Here is a 27,398-nt window from a genome sequence, read left to right as displayed (position 1 = left end):
TTATTCGTACGTGGATTAAAACTAGTCAATTTTGCCTCAGAAAACCAGAAATCAAAATTGCAGCAGCCACGAATGTAGGTCGTTTGGACTTTGGACCAATTTTTCGGTACATCGAAACCTGGTTTAGTGGTCTTAATAGCTGGACAGCGCATGAAGAGCTTTTCAAACGTCTCCGATCGAGTTTGTCCCTCAGGACACAACACGCGATACATGAGGTTAGCGCGAATCGTGCTGTTAATCTCTCTATTCTTGGCCACCAATGCATCAGATCCCGTTGGGAGGCAGCCATAGCAACGGCGCTGCAACCGACCGACACTGAAAACACATAACGTGGATTTTAAATCTAATTTCCTTCGAAGCGCAGTGACGCACGTTGCTAAAGGACAGGGTGAAATAACCTCGACGCATGTGTAAAGTCGATCTTATGGGTACAAAGGTTCGCTAGCGGCTAGGAAGACTTCTTCACAGCCGAAGCTGGTCAAGGAGTAAGATTTACGTAGTCAACCATTGCAAAGTTTCGTTCTTTTTATTGTTTAAAAGTTTGCGATTAATGCAAGATTGCATCAGTGAAAAATCTAAGTTTTCATGCAGAATTCTCTTTAGCAGGTTTAGGGCTATCAGAATATTCTCTCGTTAGCCTAGAGCAGTTTTTCTTTTTCGGTTTTGGACTATTTTTGCCAGAGCACCTTACTTATGGTGTCGTTTATTTCAACTAAACAGTGTTAAGTCAGAAATCTGTTTGTATCAAATTTATAGAGCACTTCTGGCAGATGTACTTTTATTCCGACGTTTCGACGTCCTATACAGGTCGTCTTCATCAGCGTAAATAACACCAAATGAATAAGACTGTTTGTATGTAAGATGTGGACGGACTCATTTGTGTTTGTGGACTCGCTGGAAAAAACACTCGTGTAAGGAAAGATAAGCGTTTAAAATTGGATTAACAGGATTTACGAAAATGTACACCCTTGGACATTTTTTTAGCCTAATGCTCAAAGTTTGTAGTGGGCTTGTGATAGGCTTGACCTGAAGTTGTCAGGGTTCAAAAGTTATTGATTTTGGCTACAGTAGAATAGCTGGTTTATAATGTGTGGGATACTTTGTGCGAGTTGCGCTAAACTGCCAAACGTGATTACAGAAAAGAAGCGTAAAAAAGTTTCAGCGATTTTTTAATTTTGTTAAGTTGCAATTAAAACTATGGGTAGATGTTTGAATATTAAATGCGAAAGAAAATATAGGATCTGGTTTTCTGTGTTGGCTACAAAGTTTTTTCAAAGCATTGCAGCAGTTTTTAACTTTTTGCGTTTTGGATAACGAATAATAAGAAGTATATTAAGGCGATTTCAAAAATGTATCTCAAGCTAAAGGATTTCATATTCAATCTTGTTAATATCATCGTTCTTCACACTGTTTCGACCTATAAGGTCTCATCAGTGCAGCTGGTGACGAGAGATCGGCCGTATTGGCTAGTGTAGCCATCCAACGGCACTCCAGTTTGTTGGGAGCAACAGGGTACAACCCCATGCATCAACTAGTCCGTGCGATGCCACAACTGGGCATACAGCACAAATGAAACTGGCTCACAATGGCCAAGCAACTGCTTGGGAACCACAGTTTGGATCATCGTTCTTAAGTTGTTTATCTATAGTAGACGTTGATCATATTGTAAGCGAGATCGAAAGTATTAGCTTAAATCCTGGCCTGAATGTTTACTAAACCAAGTCTGAATTATATCCAAAAGTTGTACCAGAAGTACAGTACATAAGGAGTCTATAAAGTCCGGTCCGAAAAAAAACGGTAGATTCAGGCGTAAGTCCGAACCCGAACCGAAAAACTCTCCTGGTCCGCAACTCTAAGTTGGCTCCAAATTAGATCAACAAAAACTTTTGACAAATACGGCTTTTATCACAATAATTGTAAAATTAAATAGCATTTTCATGAATCACGTAATAGAACACTGCACCATTTATAGCCACATGACGTATTTAAATCAGGTCTTACATAGCCAAAAATCCATGGGAATCGTATCACAACGCAACACAAACAGGCGGATAGTAAACTTCGCAGTTACAGATTAATATTTTGTTGTTAGAAAACCACAAATATTGACACCTGTGAAAACCGGGATCTCCTAATCTTAAACCAACTTCACAAAGACGATTGTCCATTCTCATTCAGTATGTACGGTTGCCAAAGCCTCAGAACATATCAGATTGGCTTGTCACCAAACCGGACGGGCATTGTGTAATCAACAACCCTGTTATCTGTTTGTTCATCAAAAAGAAGTGTTAGTTGAGTTGGCAACTCGACTCGCCGGCAAATAAACATCTCAGCTCCAACGTATGACCTCATAGATTTTACTGCTGTTTTGATGTTTTCGATTGAGATGACGTATTTTTTGTGGTTCACGTCGGCGTGGCGAAGTGTAACTTGATATTGCTCAGTGTGTTGTTAGAGGTCACCGAAGGTCACATGCGATTGTTATGCGAATGTTTCTTCGAATTTCGTTGTTGCCATGGACATATTATTATGAGTAAAAGCAGCGCCTTGTGATGAAACAACCTTTAAAGGGGGTTACCATGTCAACGCTTACGCAAGTTTATAATTATTTAACGGAATATGACGTGAAACCAAAGATAGTAAAACTTGCAGGTATTTTCTCAATAGTGCAGTGCATCAAGCCTTTCGAAAGTTTTCGTTAACGACAAACGTGACGAAGTTTATGATACCAACCCCGGAAAATGAAACAAACTGTGTTTTTTTACAAATTACTTAATTTATCAATCTACGCAAGGTTTGTCGTCACAAAAACGTCGTTCCAATGCAAAGATCAGGCCTTTGTTATTCAACAAAGCATTCTATAAACGACAATAATATGTTGACGTATAACAACGTCATAACGCAATTTAGACGTTAAGGGTCAATCAATTGTACAAGCAATCAGGTTTGATTAACAACATAAACGTGAAAAACGAGTCGTTTCCACAGTACAAATCCCGGTTCAAAGAGACATCGCAAAAATCAACATCAATTTTGATTCAATCGAAAGCAAATAGCATCAGCTTCACTCACCGGAAAACCGCAACCTGAAATTTACTGCCGCAATAAACACGCTATTATTTGTCCAAATGCGGAAACAAACCGCGAAAACGATTGTCTTGCGTCTATTACGTCTTAACAGAGCTTATGACGTAACAATGCGGTGTTTGATCATGTAGTAGCTTGATAAAGAGCCGGTAACATTCATTTTCATGCTGAGAGCACGCGGCCGTGTTTGCCCTGGGAAAGCAGTTCTCTTTGCTTTAGATTTATCTTGAGGTTTCGGAGCGAAGCAATTTTTATGAATGGAAGCTAATATACACCACAAGCGGGTTTTTATCGTAGCGTTAACCTTTGTCGATCAATTAGCTCGTTTAACCGGCTTCCGTCTACGTCACAGTGACGTATTCGACGAACGGAAGCAAGTTTTTATCACATCTTGATTAAATATTGGCCTTTCCTTGATGCGGGTCGTAACCTCCAATTTGTTAAAGGAAAGGTGTTGTGTATATATTGTTACGCAAGTTCAGTGGACAATTACATGCACTATTTGGTTGAGTTTATTATGTGCTAGTCAAGTGCAAGTTCAATTTAGTGATAAAGACAGGCAATGAAGAAATGATGGATAGAAAGATATTTGAAAAGTTCTTATTTTGGAACCCACCACCAAGTGTTTCAGTGTAAATGGTATTTGATAAATACAGTGCTTATTCTGCTTAGTAACGGCTGTACAATTACAACAGACGTTTGTTTATCTCCAATATTGATTTTTTCATGTTCGTGTATACCCATCTAATACGGCTTATTGATTTTGCAATACTTACACCAGTGGTTCTCAAACTTTTTATTGTCGGGGCCAAATGGTATTTTTTAAGTGTGTAGGGAGCCGCAAAAAATCGAAACCTTGAGAAAATCACTAAAGAAGATGACTTTGAAAGCTAAAAAAGCAATGTTTGGTGGTTTTCTGAGGTCTGATCCGAGCCGCAAAATAAGTAGTTGGGAACCGCATGCAGCCCCGAAAACCGAGTTTGAGAACCACTGCTTTACACCATTCTCAGGTCCAGCTAGTAGAAAAGGCAGAAATTCTTGGTTTGCAACTTCGAATGTGTACCCTAGATTTAGTTTGAAAGAAAAAGAATAGCATTTGACACTTACCAATAACGTCAAAAAGACGCCCTTGACATATGAAGTGCCCCAAAAAATCCTCAACGGTTTTCCTTTAATTCAAGGTTCTGGCCGCATCCGTATTATCTGAGAGGTCTTGCATCAAAGCGTTATCGGTCGGGTTGATGTGAAGCTTAGGTATATTGGCAGAACACTTGAAACCAATTAAGACTTGCACAGTTTACGGAAGCCAGCTTCGCTACTTTGCAGATAATCAAACAAACCACAGATACTCTGCAACTATAATGCACAGTTTTAAGAAATCGACTTGCGGGTCGATATTACGTAACTCTGTCTCGACTCGACTGTCACTCCTGAGCTGAACCAGAAAAAAGATTGACTGAAGTTGCGGTTTAAACATAAGATTCGTTTGGATTTAAAGTCCTAAGTAAGATTAAATTCGAGATGGGCAATTCTTTTAAATTAATCCTTGACTTGACTGGAGTCTTTATTAACTACTGTACCTTGTTTAAACAATCAATTTAAACCCACTCACTGTCAAATGCCAGCAATAACTTAACTTCACACAACGTTAAAATACAACTGTAACAAAAATGGTTCGAAAATTATTTCCCGTCACTGATGTTAACAACAACTAAACATTATTCAATATTTTCAACGAGTAACGAATTAAATGCCCTACAATCCTGAGAAAAATGAATACACAAAGAAATGATGACATATGTTTGGTGGTTGGTCGTACATTAAAATGTTTCAACGAATCATTACGTGCCAGTACTATTTGTATACTTTTTTCCACAATTTATTGCTACCGAATTCAGCTGGATCTTTGTCGTGAAAACGTTTCCAAAAACGAAGGGATATTTTACTTTGTTGTCATCCCTTTGCAACAAAAACCTGACTTAAAATCTAAAGAAACAACCAAAACATTTTCTTGACAATTTACTTGCAAAATTGTGACCAAAAGCTTATTCAAATAGAATCTATTACTTTCAATTTTCTTTGATCTATTTTTAACTCGCGTGCCACGCACATTTACTGCTGTTTACCAACGATTTTTTTATTAGACTTCTCTCGCAGACTACAAACGCATTTAAATTTTTTGCGACCCCGTGAATTGCAAACTTTAGGTGGTTGACCCCGGTTTCTTGTAACACTGCCCATGTTTAATAGTTGTGAAATCTATGTGCAAGAATAGTTAGCGGCAATGTGGCGCTATGAGCAGTTTCAGCAACGTTAAAAATGTTGCAATGTTGCAAGTAAATGAGATATCTAGTGGGTAAATGAACTTAGAACAAACCTGCCAATAAAGAGCTTGTTAAGTAGTCTTTTGTGACTTGTTCCTTTTCTAATGGTAATTTTGTTCGTTGTTAACTGATTTTCAGCGTGTGCCTTATGTACCTGCTTGGATAGTAAACGAATTTGTGAGTTACCAAAAAAGTAGCAAGTTGTTTTGGTTGTAGTTTACTTTAGGGCTCTTGAAATCAAGATTTTTTACGCATGCAATCGCATATTTACTCGAACTTGTTCAACAATTTGGAAGTAATTTACAAAGTTGCGAATTGGTTTGGGTCGTGGTTTATTTTAATCATGTCTTAAAGCCTTGAAATCAAGCGTTTTTCACACAGAGTGATAAATCACAGCGCGCAGGAGGGGAGGTGACATTATTTGGCAAGGGATTAGCCTGGGGTGTTAGGGGGCCTCGCCGGCTTGTCCCCGTTACCCTCAAAAACCTCAGACCCCAAGCTGCGTTGGTTGTTTGCGAAAGGGCAACAGTACTTTCTAAAATATCAGCGGAATTCGAGAAAAAATGTTCGCGTGAGAGCAATGCGTGCAAGCGGGGCCTGGGAGCCCTGGTTGGCCGGAGCATCGATGCAGGCTACTCGATGTTTTCCCATGCGGAAAGATGAAGGGAAGATAAAAATAAAGACAAATGCGATACGTGGTAGGGTACGCCCCTGCATACCCACCTCAATCCCTTGCTGTTGTTTAGAACCTTCAGCAGCCCAGAAGATACAAGCCTTAATTGCAAGAGTCAACATGCTTGTCATTTGGTTGAACGCAGAAGGCGGTGTTGAAGACCCCGGGTTTTTTAAATATATTGCGCGGGGAATTGCTTGCCCACTTGCGGCTATTTTCAGGGTCGCGTTGAAAGTTCATTGGGACTCGTCTCAATATTAAATGTTTACTAAGTCAGATTTAGTAAAACGAAACAAATTTGTCAAGTAAAAGTAAATGTGTCGCAAAAAACAATTGCGTATACTTGGCGCTTCTTTAAAACTTACAAATATGTAAACAAACATATCAAAATAGATATATTTTCTAACAAGCTCTATAAGCATAAATAAACAGGCTAACGCTGTATGTCACTTGCCCTAATAGTGGATTATATATTTAATTATTTTTTGTAAAAACACGCTCAGTTTTCCAAAACCCAAACATTTTTCCGTTGCAAGTGGTTGGTGAAAGTCCAAACTCATTTGTGTATTGCCGACAAAGACATTTGACAAACACAGGTGGCTGAAACTTGCTTGGCAATCTGTTACGTGACGGCCCCCACTTTAAAATAAATCGATCAATCAATTCCTTCCCCCCAAGACCTCACATTCTAGAACGCTCCCTAAGCCTTAAATAGGAGAAAGGTGGAAAGGAAAGTAGATTTTTTTCTAAGGAGTTGTCTTGGAGACTCTTGCAGTGATTCTATGTTGAGTTGCACTCAGTGAATCTTGCACCACGGTGCGGTAACAGTGATTTTGGAGTTTAAGGATCTCACACTGAGCACAGGATTGCGCAACTGCGTTCATTTATTTGTGTCAAATCAGGATTAATTTTGTAAAGTGCTTCCAGACTGACAAACACTCAAAGGTGTTTAGCGATAATTTGGGACGATATAAGTACAATGCATTTTTAAATATTGTGAAGTAATGTGAAATATTTGAGCAGCAAAGTTATTCCAAATTGTTGTTACTTTTTATGTTTAGGTCATATGTTTTTGTCAGAAGTATGTTTATCATGTTTATGTTTTGTTACTTGTCTCGGAAATGTGTGAATGACTTTCTAGGATTTAGAATTTGAAATGTTTACAAATGTTTTCCCTTAACTTAACATTTTAAGCTTCTGTTTCGTTCCGACATTATTTTGCAAGTTTTCAGTTTAGTTTGTAAGCGTAAATTAATTCGGCAACCACAAATGTTGATGTTGTTGACAACATTTTACAATAAAATGTTGTAAAAAATAAATTAAACTAAAGTTGAGCAGAATCTTCAATTTATATCTGTACATAATTTTAAATATTAAAATTAGTTTTTCATTTGCCTTTAGAGGTAGAAAACGGGTTTGGTAAACGTCGGGCATTTGTGAGTACCGGCCGTTATAAGCTACTCGACAATCTTCTATTGTTTGCACTATATAGGACCAACCTTCTTTTGGCGTTTTCCGTTCCCTAAGAACAGGTGCTGTAGTCGAACAATCATCTGCTTTATGCGCAGTAAAATTAGGTCAGCTGAAAGATCAAATTAAGTTCCGAGCTTTGTTCTGTAATAAAAAAAAAAAACTATGTTAGAGTGAGAAAATATTACCATGTAAATATTACTTTCAAAAAATGTGTAAGTCAGACTTTTCAAAAATGTGAAAAAATGTTGTAGAGAAACGCAAAATAAGTTCAATTGTAAGTAACGTTGGTCATTTGTATAAGGTTAAAATTATTCATGAAGTGGTTCCTATTGTGCCAAATTGGTGCATATATTTGCAAAGATAGCTAAATGTTGCTTGGCGAATTGGGTGCTACAAGAGCTTAGAAAGTTGTTCGATGGTCTGAATGTGTTTCTGACATATATTTAGCATTGTGTCAACATTATTTCAAGAGGCTGTTGTAAAAAGCAGCCTTACTTTGCGAGACAAATAATATTGCCACTTTGACAGACCACGCTGAGTTGGGTTCGTTTATCCCCGGATAAACACGCGAGGAGCCCACAAAGTGCCGCCTCTATTCAGTATGAATTTACACATTGTCAGAAGAACGTTTTAGCAGATAGCAGTAAAGTGAGGTTAACAAAAGTGGTAGGAACAAATCCTACATAAACAGTCATGATGTGTTGCATAAGAGTGAATCAACAGTTTATTTTCTTGCTAGATTCGAGGCCCGCCCGGTCTCCAGACGATCGAAAATTAGAAAAAATACACGCAGGATAAAAGCGTGAGGCGCTTCGCCGAAATCAAACGCATTCCTTTTCTTCTGTGCGCGACTACGACAAAGACGAACGCTTCTACGCGGGGATAAGAGCATCGAATCCCGGCCGAACGCGCGTGCAAATCCGAGTTATTCCTCTGGAAAGTAATTATGTTCGCTTCTTCACCCAAGTTTCCAGCACCATGTCCACAAACCTCGGAGCCGACCCACTGCTGAAGCTTCTGCAACCGACGACCATACGTGGATTACTCAAGACCCTGACGTCATTAGTACGTCACAGGACTGAAATCATTGCCGCGCTTTATATTGCGCTGATTGTGCTCGGCTGTTGTTTGCCAGTCGCAGCAGAACTATCCTACCGAAGTCCGGCGATGGACCGACGACAACAGAACGCGCTCGTGCAAAGACTAAGAAGCGCCAGAACTGACTTCGCAGCAGCAAAGCACGAAAAAGACGCAACCGCACAAAGATGCAGGTCTTGCCAGCATCTCAGATACCTGACGTCACTGCTTGACGTCACGACGCCTACGTCATCACCGGCGGGCAGACTTTTGCGCGCGCAAATCAAGCGCACGGCCCGAGCGTGTGGCGATATGACGTACGAACAACTCCGGCGACTATGTCGTCCCGCAGCGAAAAATACGCAAGACGAAGTGACGTCACAGCGACGTGATATGACGTCACTAACAGAAAGACTGCTCTCGCGCAAGAAGCGACTGGCCAGTGACGGAGATGTGCGACTGAGGAGTCTCGTCAGTAAAACTGGATATTACCTTGAAATGCTGCCCAATGGAAGGGTTCGCTCCTCAAAGACCCAAACACAAAACAGTAAGTGAAAATGTTAATTCTTGTAGCAAAATAAGCAACGTAGGAGGTATTTTAAGGCGTAACGTTTCCATGTTTGGTTATAGTGTCGTTTGGGACATAAATTACATTCTTCGAGAAAATATCGTTTGCCCAGATAGTGCATCAAATATTTTTTTTCTAAATGCGTACAAAATGTTCTGTGCGGAAATTTCACTTGTAACGATATCTAACGCTATTTGCAACACACAAATTCGGGAAATGTCTTATGGTTCGGCATGTTACCGATCAATCACACACATTGATACCGCAGCTCAGAAACTGACAGCTATACAACAGCTGGGTCCCAAACACGGCCTTCCACCGGCTCCGTAAACAGTATGGTGGCCGAAAAAATTAGTTTGAGGTCAATCGCCCCTCTTTCTGACGTCACAAACTGCATGGACCCTGGGGTTTGCGATCACTGGAGCAGAAACGTAATTAAAAGAACTTTTTTCGGTAGTTGACGTTTGAAGTTGAGTTGCTATTTGTACAACGTGCGAGTGTTGCGCGGTGCTGATGCCGTATTTGGGTGAAAGTTAGGTTTCTAAACGCGAACGGCAGCACCGAACCCAGTCAAGTCTTTTTGCGGCTTTAAGATCAAAGGCTGCTGATTCTTAGAAAAAAGTTCGCCCCAAAATGAACCTTACATTTTCTGAAGTTTGACTAGAAGGAAACACTTTGATCCAATTCATTAACATCTGTAGAACACAGTTTATACAACTTAAATGTTGGTATTTTTTGCTAAACTTATTGCGCACTTTGAAGAAAATTTCCCATAAACTTACAAAACTGAAAAAGTCACAATGACCCCCTTAACTATTAAACATTTGTTAAGTTTTAATGTACGATTTGTACACATTCACATTGTTCGAATGCCCAAGTAAGTTTTCACGAAGCAAATCCTTTACGCCAACAACGCTATAGCTTAGAGGTCACAGTTGAGGATTCAACACCGACCCTTTAGAGCACTGTCGCTTTGTGCGGCTTCTCTCTGCTTTGAACCGTGACCCGTTTTAACCCAACTGGGGTAGGGTAATGATTTTTACTGGGTCGCTGATAACCGACCCCAAAACATGTTGGTAGAAGCCCCCCTTCTTGACCCCTATTACCCCCTTGAATTAGCCCCATATTTTGTTACCCTTATCTGTAGCTTTCTCTGTGGAAATGAGCGTGTGGCATCTTGTGGAAATTTAAACCAACGTGGGTTAATCAGTTAGTTTGCCAATGTTTAAACATAAAGGAGTCCTTCTTACGTTAACTTTATAGCTTAGTCCGTCACAATTAATTTCTGAGCATTTGGAATACAATTTGGATTGGTTTAAAGCCCAGCGTATGAGCAGCAACTTAAGGGAAATTTCTTCAACTTATTGGTTATCTAAATAAGTTCCATTTATTTTGAGTGAATCTTTATTTATAGGTTTGGCATTGCAAGTCACATCGATGTTATTTTGCAATAGCTCGCACCACGTCACTTAATCACAAGTGGTCGCCCCAGATAGATTGCAAAACAATTAAATTAGCCTCACGACTTTGTAAAGCGCTTGCAGCATAAACCCCATTCAGCCATTAGACAGTCCTATCGCATGTGACAGTTAATTCAATTTGCGACAACTTAATTTCAAAGTGGTTTGAGTCGCCACAGCCATTAAATGTGTCGCGTTCATTTACCAATGCGCCAAAGGCTTCGTACCTCCGGGTCGTAAAAATTATGCTTACTATTTTTGCTCGTGTTTTTTCACGCTGTGAACAAAACAAGATCTAGTCGGCCGGGTGGAACTTTAAAATCTCAAGTCCATTGTCATGGCCTTCTAAAAGCGTGGTCTTATTTCAAAAATAGTAAAAATTGATGTTTTAACAACTATTAGGGGGCTAAAAGCAGAAGCACAATTGCGTTTTGTTTTTGACTTTCCCACGTAAGTTTGTTTTTATCTCGAAAAGCACCAAAACCGACCCAAGTCGAGTCAAAACCGAGTGGAAGGGCTTAATGGGAACTATTTTCGGCGCCGAATCACATAAGTCTAGATTTCGAATTGTCACGCGAGAGTCAAACGTTGTAAAGGTCACTGCTCCTGCTCTTGAGGATTTATTTCCACTCACAGGACACCCACTAAACCCAATCATTCTTGATTATCATGTCTCGAGAGAATCTTGCGGTTTGGGGGCTTGTCTGAGTCACAGAAGACTCACTGAGGTGCAAGGCACTGGTATAGGGGGATAATATGTTGATTTATCCTGCAATGTATAGGGCATTGGCACAGGCATAGGCCAAAGAGGGGATATTTTTTCCTCTTGTTTAATTGCAAATGTTAAGTACCATAAGACGTTGTTTTAAATCGTAACGGCAGAGTATCTTTGACTTAAAAAATCGGTGTTGAGAACTTTTAAAATTTAAAGCACATTTATTGACATGATTGTTTTGAAAAAAATGCCACAGATGTGAAATGTAGAAAGGCTTACCTTATAACTAAAACAGCCAAAGGCGATTTAAATAGTTGAAAAAAAAACGCCATAAAGTCCCCTTTTGTTGTGATCAATCAGTTGTTGTTCACTTGCTATGGGAAAACTTGTTGTGAATTTATCTGCCAGCAAATAATACCTCCTTGTTTGGGTTTGGCTTCCTATCAACGTATCTACATTAGCGAGTTTTTGGGGCGTAGGTGACGCGATGGGACCGATTCGAACATCGTAATTGGTCGCACCCCTGGTTGCGAGGATTAGCTCTGGGCAATTGAAATAGCCCCACGGGTGTGTCAGCGCTAAATTATAGGTTGCCCGCGGTAATTTGGGACCTAAATTCCCGCAAAGGAACCAAAGTTAACCCTTGTTTGTCCGCGATGTCCCTTCTACTTAAACGGTGCTATTTTCGAACGGAAAACGTCAGTTTCGAAATATGTCGTGGTTTTAGGTATTTTATAAGTCCCAATTTATTTGGAAGCGTGCACAAAGCGCAGTTGGAATATTTGGTGCCAAAATTGTGCGTTGCTTTTTAAATCCTATAATGATAAAAATGTAAGAAAATAATACAGTTTGTCACAAATTTAAATAAAACGCCTACTGGACTTATATCTCATGATTACTTTACCATTAGCATCATAAGACAACACAAACACATGTATTCCTGACACACTGGCTATCTGGCAGTTTTTGTTTTTATTTATTCTACTTTTCAAGTCCATGTCTTACAAAATAAAATATTCTTGACCCCTGACCCTTGAACCCAAGGGTCGACAAGCACGTGACCGCCACACGCCTCACTTTAAAGCGAACATCTTCGCTCTGTTTGGGGCGAAGGGGCGGAGCGATTCCTCGGTGGGTGTTCTACTGGATGTGTGGGAAAATTGACTTAGTTTAGACGGGCCTGGCGTTCCAACGCGGCCGAGGGATTGATCTTCGGTCCCGGGTTTGACTGATGGCTTTGCGGGAGCCTTGCGCGTGTCCAAGCCATGCGAGGATGAACGCAAACTACTGCCAGCTGATTTTAATCTCTTCCTATGGGGGATTCCCCGTTTGTTTGCAGCGCAGGCATGTTTGTGTAAACGTTTGTCGTTCGTTAGTGGATTTTACTTGCGTTTTCAAGTGCGCGGTTGGGAAGAGGCAGTTTTAAGTGCTAAAATTTTTTGGTGATACGCGTTTAAGAGGCTAAATCCAACAAATTTAAGGTTACAGTTTTGGCGTTTAGGTTTAATCAGTTGTGCTTGCTTTTGTAGTTGCAATTCTTGTATCAAATCGAAACACCTATTTGGGTTTGTTAAAGGTTTGTCATTTTGCATTTCACCGACGAAGTTTAATCTTAACAAACGATACAACTGGAACTATACTAAAGAGTTTGAACCACATTTCGTTGACAGTTTTTCCGAACACCAGCAAGCTTAACATATTTTAAGCAACGAAAAACCAACGCAAACATAAATTGAAGTATAGCGTGCGTGGCGGACAGTAAACAACAACAGTGGTCACATATGTGCGAATCCAAAGGGAGTGTGTGGAAGCTTTTGTGGACTTTCACAGACCCTGGCGCACGCGAAACGGAGTTGACATAACGCTCGGGGCCAGTTGCTCTGATTCATTGCTCTGTCGTTTGCGCTTCTATGTCAACATAACGTGAGAAGCAATGGACAAGCGAGACCCCCTAGCAAGGCAGGGCAAAGGCACAAACCCCGTGTTAAGTGTTTCTGGTTGTTCTTGCCGCCGTGTGCCTTAATCCCACCGCGATTACAAACTTTGAAGCTATTACACCATTTAGCTTGTAGAGCATTTGGAATGCGTTGAAGGTTGAGTTTGATATTTAACAGAAAATTGAAACACTAAAACTTTCCTAAATACAATTTTTACTTTTAATTTTGAAAAAGTTTGTTGAGGCCCATGTAAGTTTGAGGTTTAAATTATTTGAGGCATGAAGCATTGAAAAACGTTTCGCAAACAATGACATCAACAAGATTTCCAGTTTACTTTTATAACAACTTAGAAGTGTAACCTTTGAGCAGCACACTCACAACACACATTTGCTAATCATCTGGGGCTTTACAAACGAAAATTATGATTACAAATATTTGTAATAAACGACGCATATTTTCTTCGCTGTGAATCTAAGCGCCTAATTACCCGTAAAACCATTCTCTTTTCGCATTTTTCACATATTTATCACCTTATTATTAGCATCGCAAACCTTTAACGCGTCACCATGACGACGTAGGTGTTTATCTAAAACAGTGTTAAGTTCCCCCAGGGGATTTCCCGGGTGTGAGAACGTGGCATTTGACGCAGAAACAATTGAACGCGTTCGTTTCGTGTTAAGCCGAGTTTTGTCCAGAAGCCAACATTGAAATGCCATGCGAATGCGTAGCAGCATAGACGCACATTGTTCTGATCAAGCGCTGCACGGGGACACACGGGGACAACTGCAAAGGGAACCAAGTGGCCTTAAACCACCTATTTCATACTCTTAACACTTAACAAGTTTGCATATGCCCAATTTTATGGCAGTTTGCAATGTTGAGAAACTTAAATGTTCGTAATCTAAGCCCGTTCAAAAAAAGTATTTTAACCAACAGCATGAAAGGTTACAACCAATATTTACCTTTCAGAAATCACATATTTAAAAATATGTGTTTGCAATGCACAATTTTCATACTCCACCATAAGAAGCTTAATAATACATTCGTTGTATAAACACTACTAAAAAGATGTAACATGGAAAATTTTCTGAAATTTTAACCTGCTATTCCGGCTCTGCCATTATATAAGAACCACGAATCCCAACAGGGTCACTGAGGTTTTTGTGGCTTGGGTTAAATTTTCGCCGTTAACCGGGACAACTTAGCGAAATTGACGGGTGATTAGTCATCAATCTTTCGTTAGAAGTTTGCGTGCACCACCAGCAAGAAACCATAGACCCATGCCAGAAAGCACATTCTTGTCGAAATTAAGAGTTGCTTAAACGAAACGGGAACTACGCGTTATCAACCAAATCTACCCAACAGTCTCAAAATCGAGGGCAATTTTTTTACGAATTTGCATGATAGGAACACTGCTGCATTAGGAGTTGTTCGTCAACTTGATTATAATTACACTGGCCTATATATTTGCAATCTTGTTTAAGCTAAATAGTGGCGTTTTGTGAACAAAACGTGGTCTAGATCTCGTATATCTTTTCCCATTTCACAGATGCGTATTGGACGAAAAAAAGTAAACGTACAAATTAAAATGTAAAACTATAAATATTCAAACCAACAAAAGAAATAGTTTGTAAAACTTTTAGAATACCCACATGAAACCGAGATGTAATAACTAAAACAATTGCGCAATAACGTGATGTCAAATGGTTTTCCAAAAAATCGTTTTAGTCTATTTCAATAGTGGCATCCGTCAAGCTCAAATAACTCGAAAATGTTACCAAGAAATCCCCATCGATCAGAACTCTAAAAGTCACACGTCACTTCTACCCAATTCAGCCCCTTCTTGAACTTCTCCATTTTTAATATCACCACGTCATGGTGACGTAACGTGTGACGTCAGTGACGTGTAACAAGTGCCCGCTAAGCCTCCTTCACAAAGTAATTTAACACCAGTCGTTTCGTTGACCTATCGCTGGACAATTGCACAGAAGGAGTTGGGTTTTGACATTTCACTCAAGTGTAGTTTGATGCGACCTCAAGAGCTATTCACGTGGATTGTCACTTGTGCCTGCGTCTTTCGTCTACAAGTTGAATGAGCTCAAAACCGGGTAAAATTTCTAAAAAAGCGACTTTTGTGGGGTTTTCACGGACAATTGTGTTACGTAACTATCGTTTGATCGTTTCTGAGTTGTAATGCGAAACGAAATCGCATGATTATTCGTAGGTCAGAAATACATTTTTTGTGTTTTTAAATTCACTTACAATGCGTCCGCTAGTGGAACAACATTGCGTAACAAATAGCCATTATTTTTCAATTTTTTAAATCTCAAGTCGATACCATTAGTTTTGCCATGAGTGTTTTAGTTCAGTTTTTGGGATGCACTTGCGATTCGGCAACAGAAACTCGTTTATTTGTGGCCTTGCGCAACGAGCACCAAATTATTTTTCGACAACTTTGCGACTTCCCCAGACAATTATTTGGTAGTTCCTTTTTCCAGACATAAATCTGACCGCTCTCACTGAAAAACAAGCAATGTCACTCAAGTTCACGGCTAAGCACTCTACTTTGTGTTTAGAAGAGTTCGCGTGCGCTTAGTAAGCACGGGGATCTGCTATATTTAAAAACGAGGTCGAAATGAGAAAGTCATCGCAGCAAAATCAGGCAAAGCACCCAAGTTAAGTTTGGCGTCGAAGAGCCAGACCCTTGTACGGGCAAATTAACATTCCTCCTTTGCACGGAAGGGGGGCCTACTTTTGCTACTGTCTTGTATTTAGTTCTTGTGGTGGTGAGGGCAAGAGACTAGCGCAATCGGCTGGCATTTGTTCCATGGGAAGAGTCCAAGCATTTAGAGAATGCCGACACAATCCGGACTTCCTATACAGTCTTTGGCGCGTTGCTTTAGGACGTTTTTACCGGGTGGGGCTTTGTGTTAATGCGCTTTACAAGAATGAACAGTTACAGACTTAAATAAAGCCCCTTGCGATGCGGTAAAGATTTCGCTTTTCGGAAGTCTCAATTTGCATGCAATTTTTTGAAACATTTTGACAACAATAAATAACAATAAAAAGCGCAAAGAGTAAAATTTAAACTCGACTTTAATACTTGAACATTTTTTAAATTTGCATCGTCAAAAAAAGATTAACATTTCCAACAACTCCAATTATAATGCTAAAGTCAAACCACAAGCATGAAAAAAACCTTGGTAAAAATTAACTTTAAAGAACTACTTCGAAAACCTAAAAAGATTCTTTGAACGCGTTATTGGGACGACACCGCAAATCTTTTTTTGACCCGGGTAAGGATGGGGGGTAGGGGGTTGTTTTTCGCCGAGGAAGCAACAAAACAGCAACCTTTTTTACCGGCAACGTTCAACACAGATTACAGCAGCAACGTACCCTTATAAGGAAGTACATCGGGCAGCTTCAAACAAGAAGCAGTAAATCTATTAATGCACCGTTTAAGCTGCGTGCACGCAAAGCAATGCGGCCAAGCAACTGAATCGCTCCTGTCTGAACGCACAAAAGTTGATGACCAACACCAAAACAACTCAGTCCCAAAGCCGAAGTTGAACATACACACACCGGGGTATCGGTTTAGAGGATTTATTACGGTTTAGGATCGTGTTTGTGTGAAGTTTAGGGGTTAAAGCTTTAAAGATAGCGATCTCAACTGGGAACTGTTTCGGGTAGATTGTTTCGCCGAAACCAAAGTCGCGATTAAGTTTTAATTCGTCAACGTCGACCGACCAGCGGCATCGATAAGACTGACAAGCAATTGTGACCTCACAAAAGAGTTGGTGTGTCGTCATAACACTATTAAATCGCATCGACAGGACAGCGGCGGGCGGGGTCGTTTGTAATACGAGCGCTCGCGTTTTGTGTGAAACAATCGACCTAAAACAACACAACAAGCGATCGAGCGCGATTTACAAGGCTAGGTTGCATTTTAAGACAACCAACAACTGACCAGTGCGATTGTTTGCAAGGCGATTCAGCGAAACTGGGCACATGGGGGTAAACAGAAGTGTTGTTACGGGCGCTAGGGCCTCGAGGGAGGGTGTAATTCACGACACGGGGACGCGTCGACTCGCAACGGTTTCCGGGCAGTGCATGGGAAAGTTACCAAGTTTGTTTAACTCATTAGGCGAGCTCGCGTGTTCCGCAGACGCCAGAAAATGTCAGACAACATTATCACGTCATAAAGGCATCAAAGGCCGCGTGGACACCTCGCCCGCTTTTAAACCACCGATTTGGGACCAAAAGATGGTCGGGTATAACGGGTTAAGCTTACAACGCATCCACCCGTTTTCCTTTTGTGCTCGGCCTCATTTTTAAAGCATCACTAACTCACAGCGCCTTCCCGTCTCCCACGTATTAATCCATTGTAACGAAAAGTGAGGTAATACGGAAAGAGAATCATTATTTCTGTTCCCGTTTTCTTATATTTCGTTAAATTTTGTGTACCTCGTCAAATTTGCTCTGTTTTTATAATCTATGTGTTAGCTTTAAGCTATTAGCGAATTTGTCAACAGTTTCTAACTGATTTTCGTGTTTAAAAATGTTATTACTATAGGACAAACTATTTGCGTTTAGCTTGCATCACAATCTAAGCGGCTTTAAGAGTTTGGCCCATTCAGAAATTCAAAAATCTGTCAACAATTTCTTGAACCCAGAAATACGTTTACATGAAACAAATTCATTGGATTTTAAAATTTGGGAATGTATATTTTTTACTCAAATCAAATCGTCAGGGAAGAGTAAAAATATAAACAAGTTTACTCCAAAAACCCGGTTTCCTTTCTTAACCTCTGACCGAATCTGCCCCTTGTTATTGCGAGGGTTTGCATGAAGAAACGCTTCGCGTGTGTTAGAAAGGACCACGCCTCGCAAAGTCAACAACAACGCGTAAAATGTGCACAGCAAAACCGCTCGGCATGTTAAACCTACTTTCAACAACCCGAAAATCTTCTGCCCCAAAGTGAAGAGAAAGTGCTTTACAGCAGCCGGCGACTTTCCGTGCAGCGGCGTTGCCCTCATGGGATTTGCCATTTACGTATGATTAGCGGTCGCGCATCCATAACAGCTCGGGCGCCCGTTCGATCGCGTTTTAATTGTCGCTGACGTCAGATTGGGATTTGGCGTCTATGGAGCTTCGCCGCGGGGTGGCGCTGTGCCAAAATGTGTGTTGTGTGAAGAAATTTAAAACGGTGAAAAAATATGTCGAATCTCATAACAGTCGAAAACAAACAACATCACATAAGTGATTGTAAAATATCCTTCTTTGAGTTATCTTAAACTTTGCCACTGCGCACAAATGTGACGGTGTTATAAATTGGGCAGATTTCATCTTGTAAATTCGGCAATTGTTTTTCACATACTTTTTATTCCTAAGAAATCGACCTTTATACGTTTAAACTTTCAATACACATTGTTCACCACAAACAACAAACACAGACCACCGGGTCCGTCGCCTGTAAGAGGCACCGCGTTGTTTGCCTTCACCCCAGTGCCCCACAGACCCGGTTATACTTGTCAGTTACCGATTAGCATTGGTCATGAGAGAAAACATTTAAACTGAAGTTGCACCTGTTGCCCTAGTTACTATTTCTGATCGACAATGATGTAAACAACGTTATCTTATTTTGACATTTGTAAACGATAGCTATAAGTTTAATCCCTAATATTTTGCTTGGAACCAAATACCTTTGTGTAGCGAAAAACAATGTCTTTTTTAAATATGTTTCAGTTTAGAAAGTGAGAACAAGGGCACTGTACGTTTGCTTTAACAAGAGTTTTCGTTCACTTAAGTTGGAAATGGTTTAGTTATCGATTTTGTTAAGTTTGTATTGGATTAACCTACTTGGCAAGCGCTATACAAGTCATGTGATATTACCTTCAAGTCGCAAACAAACAACTGCAACGTGCATGCTTGCACAGGGCGAGGCACCCCAGCGGAAACAGAGCGCAACAGTAGACAACTGATGAGTTTGAAAAACTTTTACTTGCAACCGAGTCAAGAGAAAAACAAAAACGGAGGGGGTGCATGTCGTCTACCTTGTAGCTGATCTTATCAACTCAACAGATCCAAAGCACTTTCCCCGGCCTCATGGGGCCTTGCACGCAACGGGGGTTGTTTAGAAATAGTAGGGGTTTCGCAGGGGGCTGCTAGCCCGGTCGCAAGCCCCATAATCCTTGCCTCTAGGGCATTTTTTGCGGCTCGCACGCATCTGGGTAAAGAATGTCGGTTGATCTTGTGCCTTCTCTGTTCCCCACGATTAGCTGCGCGAGATTTTTGTTCGTTTAATCCGGGTCTTCCTAAACCGAGAGCTATACCGGGCGAGCGGTTTAGATGCCCCGGATATAATGTTGCGTACGTGAGTGTCGCAAAAACTTTGCCAGATTGTTCACAATTGTTAAATCTGTCTGACACAGTAAAACAACCTCAGGACAACAAAACGAAAAAACGTTGGAAAAATATTAAACTAAAAGTCACCATTTCCGGTGATTTTCATAAAAACTAATTTTGAACGTTATATTGAACTTTTTTGCATTTTGGTGTAATTTATGGAAAACACAACATGCAATTTTACAAGATCTCTGTATGTTATGTGACATTTGTAAACAGTTTACGGTTTTGTAGACACATCTGACATAAAACAAACAACCATCATATTTTTGTGACTTTAAACTCTTCATAATTATAAATATTTCTCTTTTTATTTTTAAGCTATACTGAAGATACTGGCAGTGGGAAGAGTGGGAGTTGTCAGCATCTACAGCGTTGTGTCAAAAAAATACCTCGCCATGACCGACGACGGCTATTTATTCGGCTCGGTAAGTTATGAGAAAGCTTAACAGTACATTTATTTCATTTCCAACAAAGAAAAACAATCAATACGCCGACCAAGTTTAAGTTTATTTGCTATATATTATGGTTCTTTCACTTGCGGGTTTAAAATATTTTCCTTTACCAAGTTTTCATGTCGGTGCGAATTCCATACAGGCCGAAATCAGAGATCAAAATTACAATATCAGTTTTTGTAACTTAGCCTCATTTTGGTTACATCACTTTCCTTTGAACTTAAGCCAGGTTTAGCAAAATGCACCTTTCTACACCATGTGTGGTAGCAATTGTTGGCAGTTTTTTTTAACCTGATACAGAAATAGGTTCAGGGCGTTTACGGTTAGTTGGTTCGATAGTTAAGGAACGTTTTGTGGTTTAGGGAGAACCCACGACCACAAAAACGCACATGATTTCGCTCTCCTAGAATGAAAATTGCCCAAAACTCAACATTTTGTAAATTTTTGTCGCCTTTTTTGCAACCACTTGGTAGATAATAGTGGCCGCGTTAAAGATTGTAAAGTATGGTAAAATTTCGCAATAAGTGGTTGAACCGGATTAGGTCCATTTGTTTAGGCACATGTTATTTACATAGCTAGTATCGGTAGCAAGGAAGCGGGTGGATAAGATATGCACGAACGTGTGACGGTTTTGCATGCGATGTAGTGTAATAGGATTAAACTGCTAAACTGGTGCGGTGACCTCTGCGCTATTTCCAACCCTGCCGAGCGTCAAGGCAAAGTTCAAGGGGTGAAACATACCAATGAAATATTTGAGACTGTGGTCTTTTTGTAAAGCATGGAACGAAACGATTTGTCAGTTTTGAAGTAAAAATGTTTTACATCTAGGTGCCAAAAATTTAAAGACACGAACCAAATAGATTTTATCATAAAAAAAACGGTCTGCAGTAATCGAAAGTTATAGTTAATCAACCAAAAATAATGTCCCCGCATACAAAACATTGCACTTTTACACCACAATTTTAAACGCCAAACACACCATTAAATCAAACAAGGCAGAAAAGTCTGTCACAAAACGTTGACGAAAACCAAGTCCTTGAAACTGGGACGATTTAAAAAATGTCAAAGTTTCGCGTCAAGGAGCCACGAGTTAAACGAAGCAAACTGTTTTTAACTCGCCAAACACCCGTTCGGCTTTGATCAATTGCGCCATTTTCCGATCAGGCCGCTCCTTTAAGTTTCACGCCCCGTGAAAACCAGATATGCTAATCGTTTTCGCGAAAACTCGAGCACCCGAAAGCGCTGCGACAACCCGTGACACGGCATTTTTTTCGTTTTTCTCTGACGTTTGATGACTCGGCAGTACGTGTGGTCATGTTCTTGCGTGGGAATTTGGTGCTTGTGGCGCGCTAAGGGTCGGTGGGAAGTTTGTCTTTTGATGGCGTCTCAAAATTTTGCTCACCACAGTCAACTAGCGTCACCTTGTGGTTAAACACGACTGGTTTTAAAAATAGTCAGTTTAAAAAATATTGTTGTACGCCATTTGTTTTCAGCGCATTTGCTAAAAAGCCTAACATGAAACATTTTGCATAACTTCTGCTCATTTATCAGTATCTCACCAAACTCTTTTCTGCTACAACAGAGCATCTACATACCGACAGCATGCAACTTCGTCGAGGTTCTGCGAGGAAGCATGTACAGCACCTATCACTCTCTAGCGCTACCTAAAGGAAAACGGCGGCGGCGTCACAAGGCCTACTTCGTAGGCATCGGCAAATCGGGCAAGGTCCGCAAGGGAAGTCGGGTGAACGAGTCCCACCAAGCGACATGGATGTTGGCAACGAGTTTGTAGCGCGAGTCTTCTTCCTCCGTTGCCACGGCGACCGGCGGTTGTCATAGCGACTGCGCGACCCTCGAGCATGAGACGACGCCCGCACGCACGAGAGAGTTTTTGGCGTAAACAAATGTAAACCAGTCACCTCCAACGCAAACACAAGTGACGCAACACTGCCCATTCATGACTAAACAATCGAGGATGTTTTGCATAGTGATCTTATTTATTGCCACGAAACAAATCTCCTAAAAACACAACATATTTTCACTTTCCTAATGACATAAAAATAAAGCAACCTTTCAAAATTATGAAAAAAACTATGGCCGTTATTATCTATAATCGTTACCCTACCTATTTCTTTTTCTAAGTGTTGTTTAAACCTATTGAAATTTTCTTCTTCAAAAAAACTACTCGTTGTTTTTGCTTTTCATTCGTTCGTTTTATCGTCCCAAGTACATTCGCACCCCTTTGTCTTCAAACAAAAGCCTCTTACGCCTTCATTATGACGTCACACACGGGGAAAACGCACGGGCCTTGTGGGTCGGGAAGATATGAATCACCAACTAACTCACAACGCCTTCGAAAAAAGTCGATTTCAGTTTTTCACCTCACAAGTTAACGGACGACGTCTTATGGATCGAACAGCTCATAAAAAACACCTTCCAACTTAAACAAATCACGTTGTTACGTCATAAGACCTATTACTACACCCGTGTGACGTTATAAAGAATTTGCACACCTCTATATCTTTCAAGCGTAAATATAAGTGAGAAGCTACCTATACAAAAGTCAGTATTGTTCTTCTCATATTGTTGCGCGTTACAAGAAAACAATCGAACAAAGGAAGAGTTGTCTTGATATTCTTGTGTGAAATGGTAAAGACAGGCAGAAATAGTTAAAAGCGAAGTTACAAACTTCAGTGGTAATTTGTTAAGGCCAGAATCCGAATTTTAAGGAGGTTATTCAACAACATATAATTCCTTGAAATTTAGACTAGCATTTCAAATAGAAATGACATAAAAGTACTTTCAGGCAGCAGTTTAATTGTTGAAAAATACAGTAAAGAGGCCCACTATATTTAATCACACCATCACGCTTTCCTAGAGCAACATTGTAGTAGCAAAACACGCAAGTCCACGTTATAACCTTTCTTTACCTCTCAGTTCAACAAGTTTGTCAGTTTATATTTTAGGATTATTTTACAATTTTTCTTCAGTACTTCACAGTACAAATCTGTAACAAGTTTTTGCACAGAAAAACAAAGTCCCGATAAACAGGTTGTATATATATATTAAAAAAGGCGAAAAAAACGTCTTCATGAATGTTTGCAAACACAGCATATCTTTACATATAAAGTGTACCCTTGTCTTAGCTTGTTTGATTAGGGATTCAAGTAACTGGTTCAGTTTTACAGCAAAGATTTTGGACACCAGCAAAAATAGAATAGGCACAAGCAAATACATCTACTGACCTTATACATACATTCCATTGTCAATTCTTTCGTTGATGAACAGTCGTGTGCGCCATACAGAAAAAAATTGTAGAATCAGTTAATTGAAAAGCAGAAACAGCTAAAAAACTGCAAACACATTCCCAAGGTTTAGAAAAGCTATCTACCTACAAGCCTTGATTTAAAGGTTGCAAACTAACATGCAGTTTTAGTCAAATCGGGAGCAATAGTTCGTGCCTTCAGAAAAAACGTCCTAAAACCTTGCACTGATTACAACCTGATGAAGTTTTACCTGTGGCAAAATACTAGCAGCGCTACAATCTGTCTAAAACCGAACAAATCGATAACGGAAAGAAAGTGATTGCCGGTTTTAGGTCCAAAATTAAACAGCTTTTATCCGGAAAAGTTATGAAAAGTTATTTTGGTACGCATTTACTTTTGCTAAACGCTGAAATCTTCACTGCTATGTTAATTAGCTCTTCCTAAGTAAATAAGCTTGCTTCTATTGGAAACAATGCTTCTCTTTGTGTTGGGAATGAGACTGTTTTTGTGACGTCACAAACAATTTATGAGTTTAATATTCTACTAAACCAGGGGCGGGCAACTTCTCCAGTCGGCGGGCCTGATATGGGAAAATGAAGTACTTGGCAGGCCGGAATCCTGAATCGATACATTAATCGCGTATTTATCCAGTGATTTAAAACGGATTTTTGATCACCTAAACCAAGTACATTCAAGAACATCACAAATACAATACAGTCCAAACAATCTAACTGATATAACATGAAATTATTCACCACAGCAAATTTAATGCATACACCACAGACTTAGACACTGCTGAAACACTAACTAGGCTACACGTGTGGAAACAAAGGAAACCGTGAAAGCAGGCCACACACATGGTTGGCAGTTATATGTCGTAACAATGGACGTAAAGGTGCAATGGTAACAACGGCGGGAAAGTTTTTTGCTATTGGCGAGCGTTACTGTCCGTTTCAACTATAATTTGACGCAGTAAGCAAGAAGTGGGGGATTGCGGCAGACTGTGGCCGCGGGCCACATTATCATGTAAGACCTGAAACTGTCTGCGGGCCGCTCAAAATCCCGTCGCGGGCCGTATGTTGCCCACCCCTGTACTAAACGAAACGATTCCGAAAAACAAGATGGGGGTGACATAAAACGTTTAGAAAGCCATGGCCCATATGGTACGCAATGTGTATCAGTTGTATACGTTTTTGCGCATCTCACTTTTTGAGGTGTGGCATAAGCGAGGTAAAGTCTACTGGTAGACAAATGCTTCTTTGCAACTGTTGTCGACTTGTCGTTGTTTACCTGCAGGCCAAATGCGGCGGAGGCGGCCGAAAATTTTGGAGAAGCCAAATAATTTGCGTGTTTCTTCAAACTGAGGCTCGACGGGCCGAGACGCTTTATTTACTTATTTCATGTCGGCATAAATATAAACACATCTGTACGACTTCCAAATCAGTGACATTCATTTTTTTCCATTATATATTCCTTAGATAATAATTTAGTCATGATAAAATACCAAACTACTCTGAATTAAAGTTTTAGGATGTAATGCTGCGCAACAAAGTGACGACAATCTCTGTTGTACCACGTGCCCCACAATCTAATCACGCTAATTGTGTTCGGTTCATCAGAAAATGGAACTGTAAACCACAAATTCTGTAACCTGTGTAAAAAAATTCACAAGAGGCATTCATTTTTAAAAGGTATTTTTTTTAATTGCAAAAATATGAACACAAGCGTTTGCAAACTTGTAGGAAACAAATTGAAAATACAACATGATAGAAATACAGAATTATGATTTTTGAAACCCAAAAAAAACTTTGAGCAAACACAAAAAATTGAAATACTGAGATTATTAGAAGTTAAATACCTAAAACGTTATGAAACAAATGTAAAATAATAACAAACAGTGTAAAATAATAACATGTATCCATGGCAGCACACTACAACTTAGCTCCTTGCATTTACAACATTTGAAGTGCAACATATACATTCATTTTATGTCGCTGCATTTTGCAACATATAGCACAATTTTTTTACTGCTACCACCACCATTTACTACAATTTAATAAAATAAAAAAGTTACAAATGTTTTGTAACAATCAACTATTTTGTTGCTTTATAACCAACATCTTTGTATGTTTTCTTTGGCTTGATGCTAATAATTTCTCTGTGAATATTTTCAATATCCCCCTGGGAGGGAATGTCAGGTAAATGTAACAAAGCACCAGTCAGTTTTCCACCATAAACACAGCCAGTATCAAGACCGGTGCAGTATTTGTTTAATTGCAATCCTTTAATGGCATCATGTCCAAAATACACATGCTCAGGCCCCTGCCAAAGTCTACCCCATGTATATCCCGGGACTTTCGTGCTTGTTGGTCGGAAAACAGTCCCGTGAAAGTCATCTTTTTCATAAACAATACTCCGCATATTTAACATACTCTCAGGATTTTGATCCTTGAGAGTTTTCCCTGGCAGCAATCCAGCATGTACAATTATAATATTAAGACAGGGAATACTTAAAGTGTACGGAAGGCTTTTAAGGAAGTCTGCTTGTCTTGGAGTTATCAATTTTACCCAGTCTTTGCATTCATCTTCAGAAAGCATACCCTTGATATGTTTAAGATACATTGATACAATTTTTTGGTCATGATTTCCGCGAACCGAAAAACATAGTGTTGAGTGTGAAACATAATCAAGAACTTCGATACTCTTTGGACCCTTGTTAATTAAATCCCCAACAAAAACTGTAACAATTTCCTTCTTTGTTCTTTTGCGAGCTTCATCTTGTATCATGAAGATTTCATCACAGCATCCATGAACATCCCCAACAATCAGAAGGTCTTTTCCCTCTAAAACAGATTCATGGATTGTTTTATGTCGAATGTATGGCTCAGTTTCGTCCTGGAATCTTTGTTGACTGTTGTGCTTCTTGGGAAAGATGTAGGGAGCCACAAATGTTGCAGTAATTGTCAGCAAACTAGCCATGTTCTTACCAATAGGCTGCAGTTTTGCAACAAACATTGAACACTCATCTAAACAACAAGAAAACAAGGTTTAATTCAATAGATTCACGGCACACAAAATGAAAACATGCTGCAAATCTAAACATTGTTTGACTAAAATGTACTAAAACGCACATTTCAAAAATTTACATTGACATGTTTTATGCATCCAGATGGTATCAACTCAATGATATGTACTAAATAAAATAATCTATCAAGAATCATGATTGTTTTGGGTTTCAAGCAAAAACAAGTGAAATAAACAAAGTCATAACATTGGTGTCTCCAAAATAAAAACATATTGTTGCAAGTTGTGTTCAGAATAAAGCAAAGTAGGAATTGAGTTCAGCACTGGCACATATAATGCAGTAAGTCATGAAGCTTCACAAATGGTAAACATCTCAATGTAAAGTAGTTCCTCAATGTTAGTCATCTTTACCGGCCGCAGTTCTTCCGTCACAAGCCACAATTTTAACTTTATCCACTTTGGTTTTTAACATACAGTCTGTAAACTCAGCATTTTTCAGCACAAACGTCCAAACATTGTCACAAAATCTGTAGGTGTTCAAATCACCCCGAAAAACAACTCTATTCCGTACTCTTGAAGACAATCCCAAGTTGATGGCTTTGTCAAATTCCAGCAAAACTCTTAAGGCCAGTTGAGGTGTTATCTGTTGACTTTGAATTAGTTCATCCAGGGATTCTTGTAAACTATTTCCCAAAGTTGTGTTTCGATAAAGCTGGTAACTCATGATTAATTACTAATTTAATTTTTGATCCTGCAAGAAATCAACACTTGAAATATACATGACAATTGATAAAGCTCTCACACGTCAAAAATCAAGAAAAAAACGCGAAATCATGATCTAACTGCAAAAACTATAAACTTTCTAAAATCGGCATTTCACGCATGAGTGGTCGTTTGCGTTTTTTTTATTTTTTGGCAAAAATATTTTGAGTT

At 39.7% G+C, this 27,398-nt stretch overlaps 4 protein-coding genes across 7 annotated transcripts in view; 1 reads left to right on the top strand and 3 right to left on the bottom strand.

Annotated features, from left to right (window-relative positions):
- The window catches only part of LOC145224700 (uncharacterized), a 31,493-nt gene extending 8,686 nt beyond the window's left edge, over positions 1–22,807 (top strand). The window contains exons 2-4 of the mRNA XM_080091262.1: positions 8,297–9,181; positions 20,042–20,148; positions 21,758–22,807. Of these exons, the coding sequence (XP_079947388.1) occupies positions 8,536–9,181; positions 20,042–20,148; positions 21,758–21,967 (963 nt within the window). The 5' untranslated portion in view covers positions 8,297–8,535 and the 3' untranslated portion in view covers positions 21,968–22,807. The remainder of the gene's footprint in view (positions 1–8,296; positions 9,182–20,041; positions 20,149–21,757) is intronic.
- The window catches only part of LOC145224718 (uncharacterized), a 51,146-nt gene extending 27,565 nt beyond the window's left edge, over positions 1–23,581 (bottom strand). For 3 of the 4 annotated variants that reach the window (XM_080091293.1, XM_080091301.1, XM_080091309.1), the window contains exons 1-2: positions 23,421–23,556; positions 7,584–7,698 (exon numbers count right to left, since the gene is read on the bottom strand). The gene's annotated coding sequence lies outside the window, so the exon portion shown is untranslated. Of the gene's footprint in view, positions 1–7,583; positions 7,699–23,420 lie in introns of all 4 variants that reach the window. The other variant, XM_080091284.1, reaches the window with a different exon arrangement.
- A 1,537-nt stretch (positions 23,582–25,118) lies between these two features.
- LOC145231982 (bis(5'-nucleosyl)-tetraphosphatase PrpE [asymmetrical]-like) lies at positions 25,119–26,456 on the bottom strand. Its single transcript, XM_080096461.1, has one exon. It carries the CDS (start codon positions 26,454–26,456, stop codon positions 25,536–25,538), a length of 921 nt encoding a protein of 306 aa, XP_079952587.1. The 3' UTR covers positions 25,119–25,535.
- A 10-nt stretch (positions 26,457–26,466) lies between these two features.
- On the bottom strand, positions 26,467–27,245 carry LOC145231991 (transcription initiation factor IIA subunit 2-like). The gene has a single exon (XM_080096474.1). It carries the CDS (start codon positions 27,187–27,189, stop codon positions 26,863–26,865), a length of 327 nt encoding a protein of 108 aa, XP_079952600.1. The 5' UTR covers positions 27,190–27,245; the 3' UTR covers positions 26,467–26,862.
- Between the last annotated feature and the right edge of the window lie 153 nt (positions 27,246–27,398).

The sequence above is a fragment of the Phallusia mammillata genome, chromosome 1, assembly GCF_965637545.1.
Source record: "Phallusia mammillata chromosome 1, kaPhaMamm4.hap1.1, whole genome shotgun sequence".
In the NCBI taxonomy this organism is placed as follows: Eukaryota; Metazoa; Chordata; class Ascidiacea; order Phlebobranchia; family Ascidiidae; genus Phallusia; species Phallusia mammillata.
Note: the sequence above shows the minus strand (reverse complement) of the source record. Positions and strands in the feature narration are given on the sequence as shown.

Excerpts from the sequence above, each read along its gene's own strand:
- LOC145231991 (XM_080096474.1), bottom strand. The coding sequence starts at position 27,189 with ATGAGTTACCAGCTTTATCGAAACACAACTTTGGGAAATAGTTTACAA.
- LOC145231982 (XM_080096461.1), bottom strand. The coding sequence starts at position 26,456 with ATGTTTGTTGCAAAACTGCAGCCTATTGGTAAGAACATGGCTAGTTTG.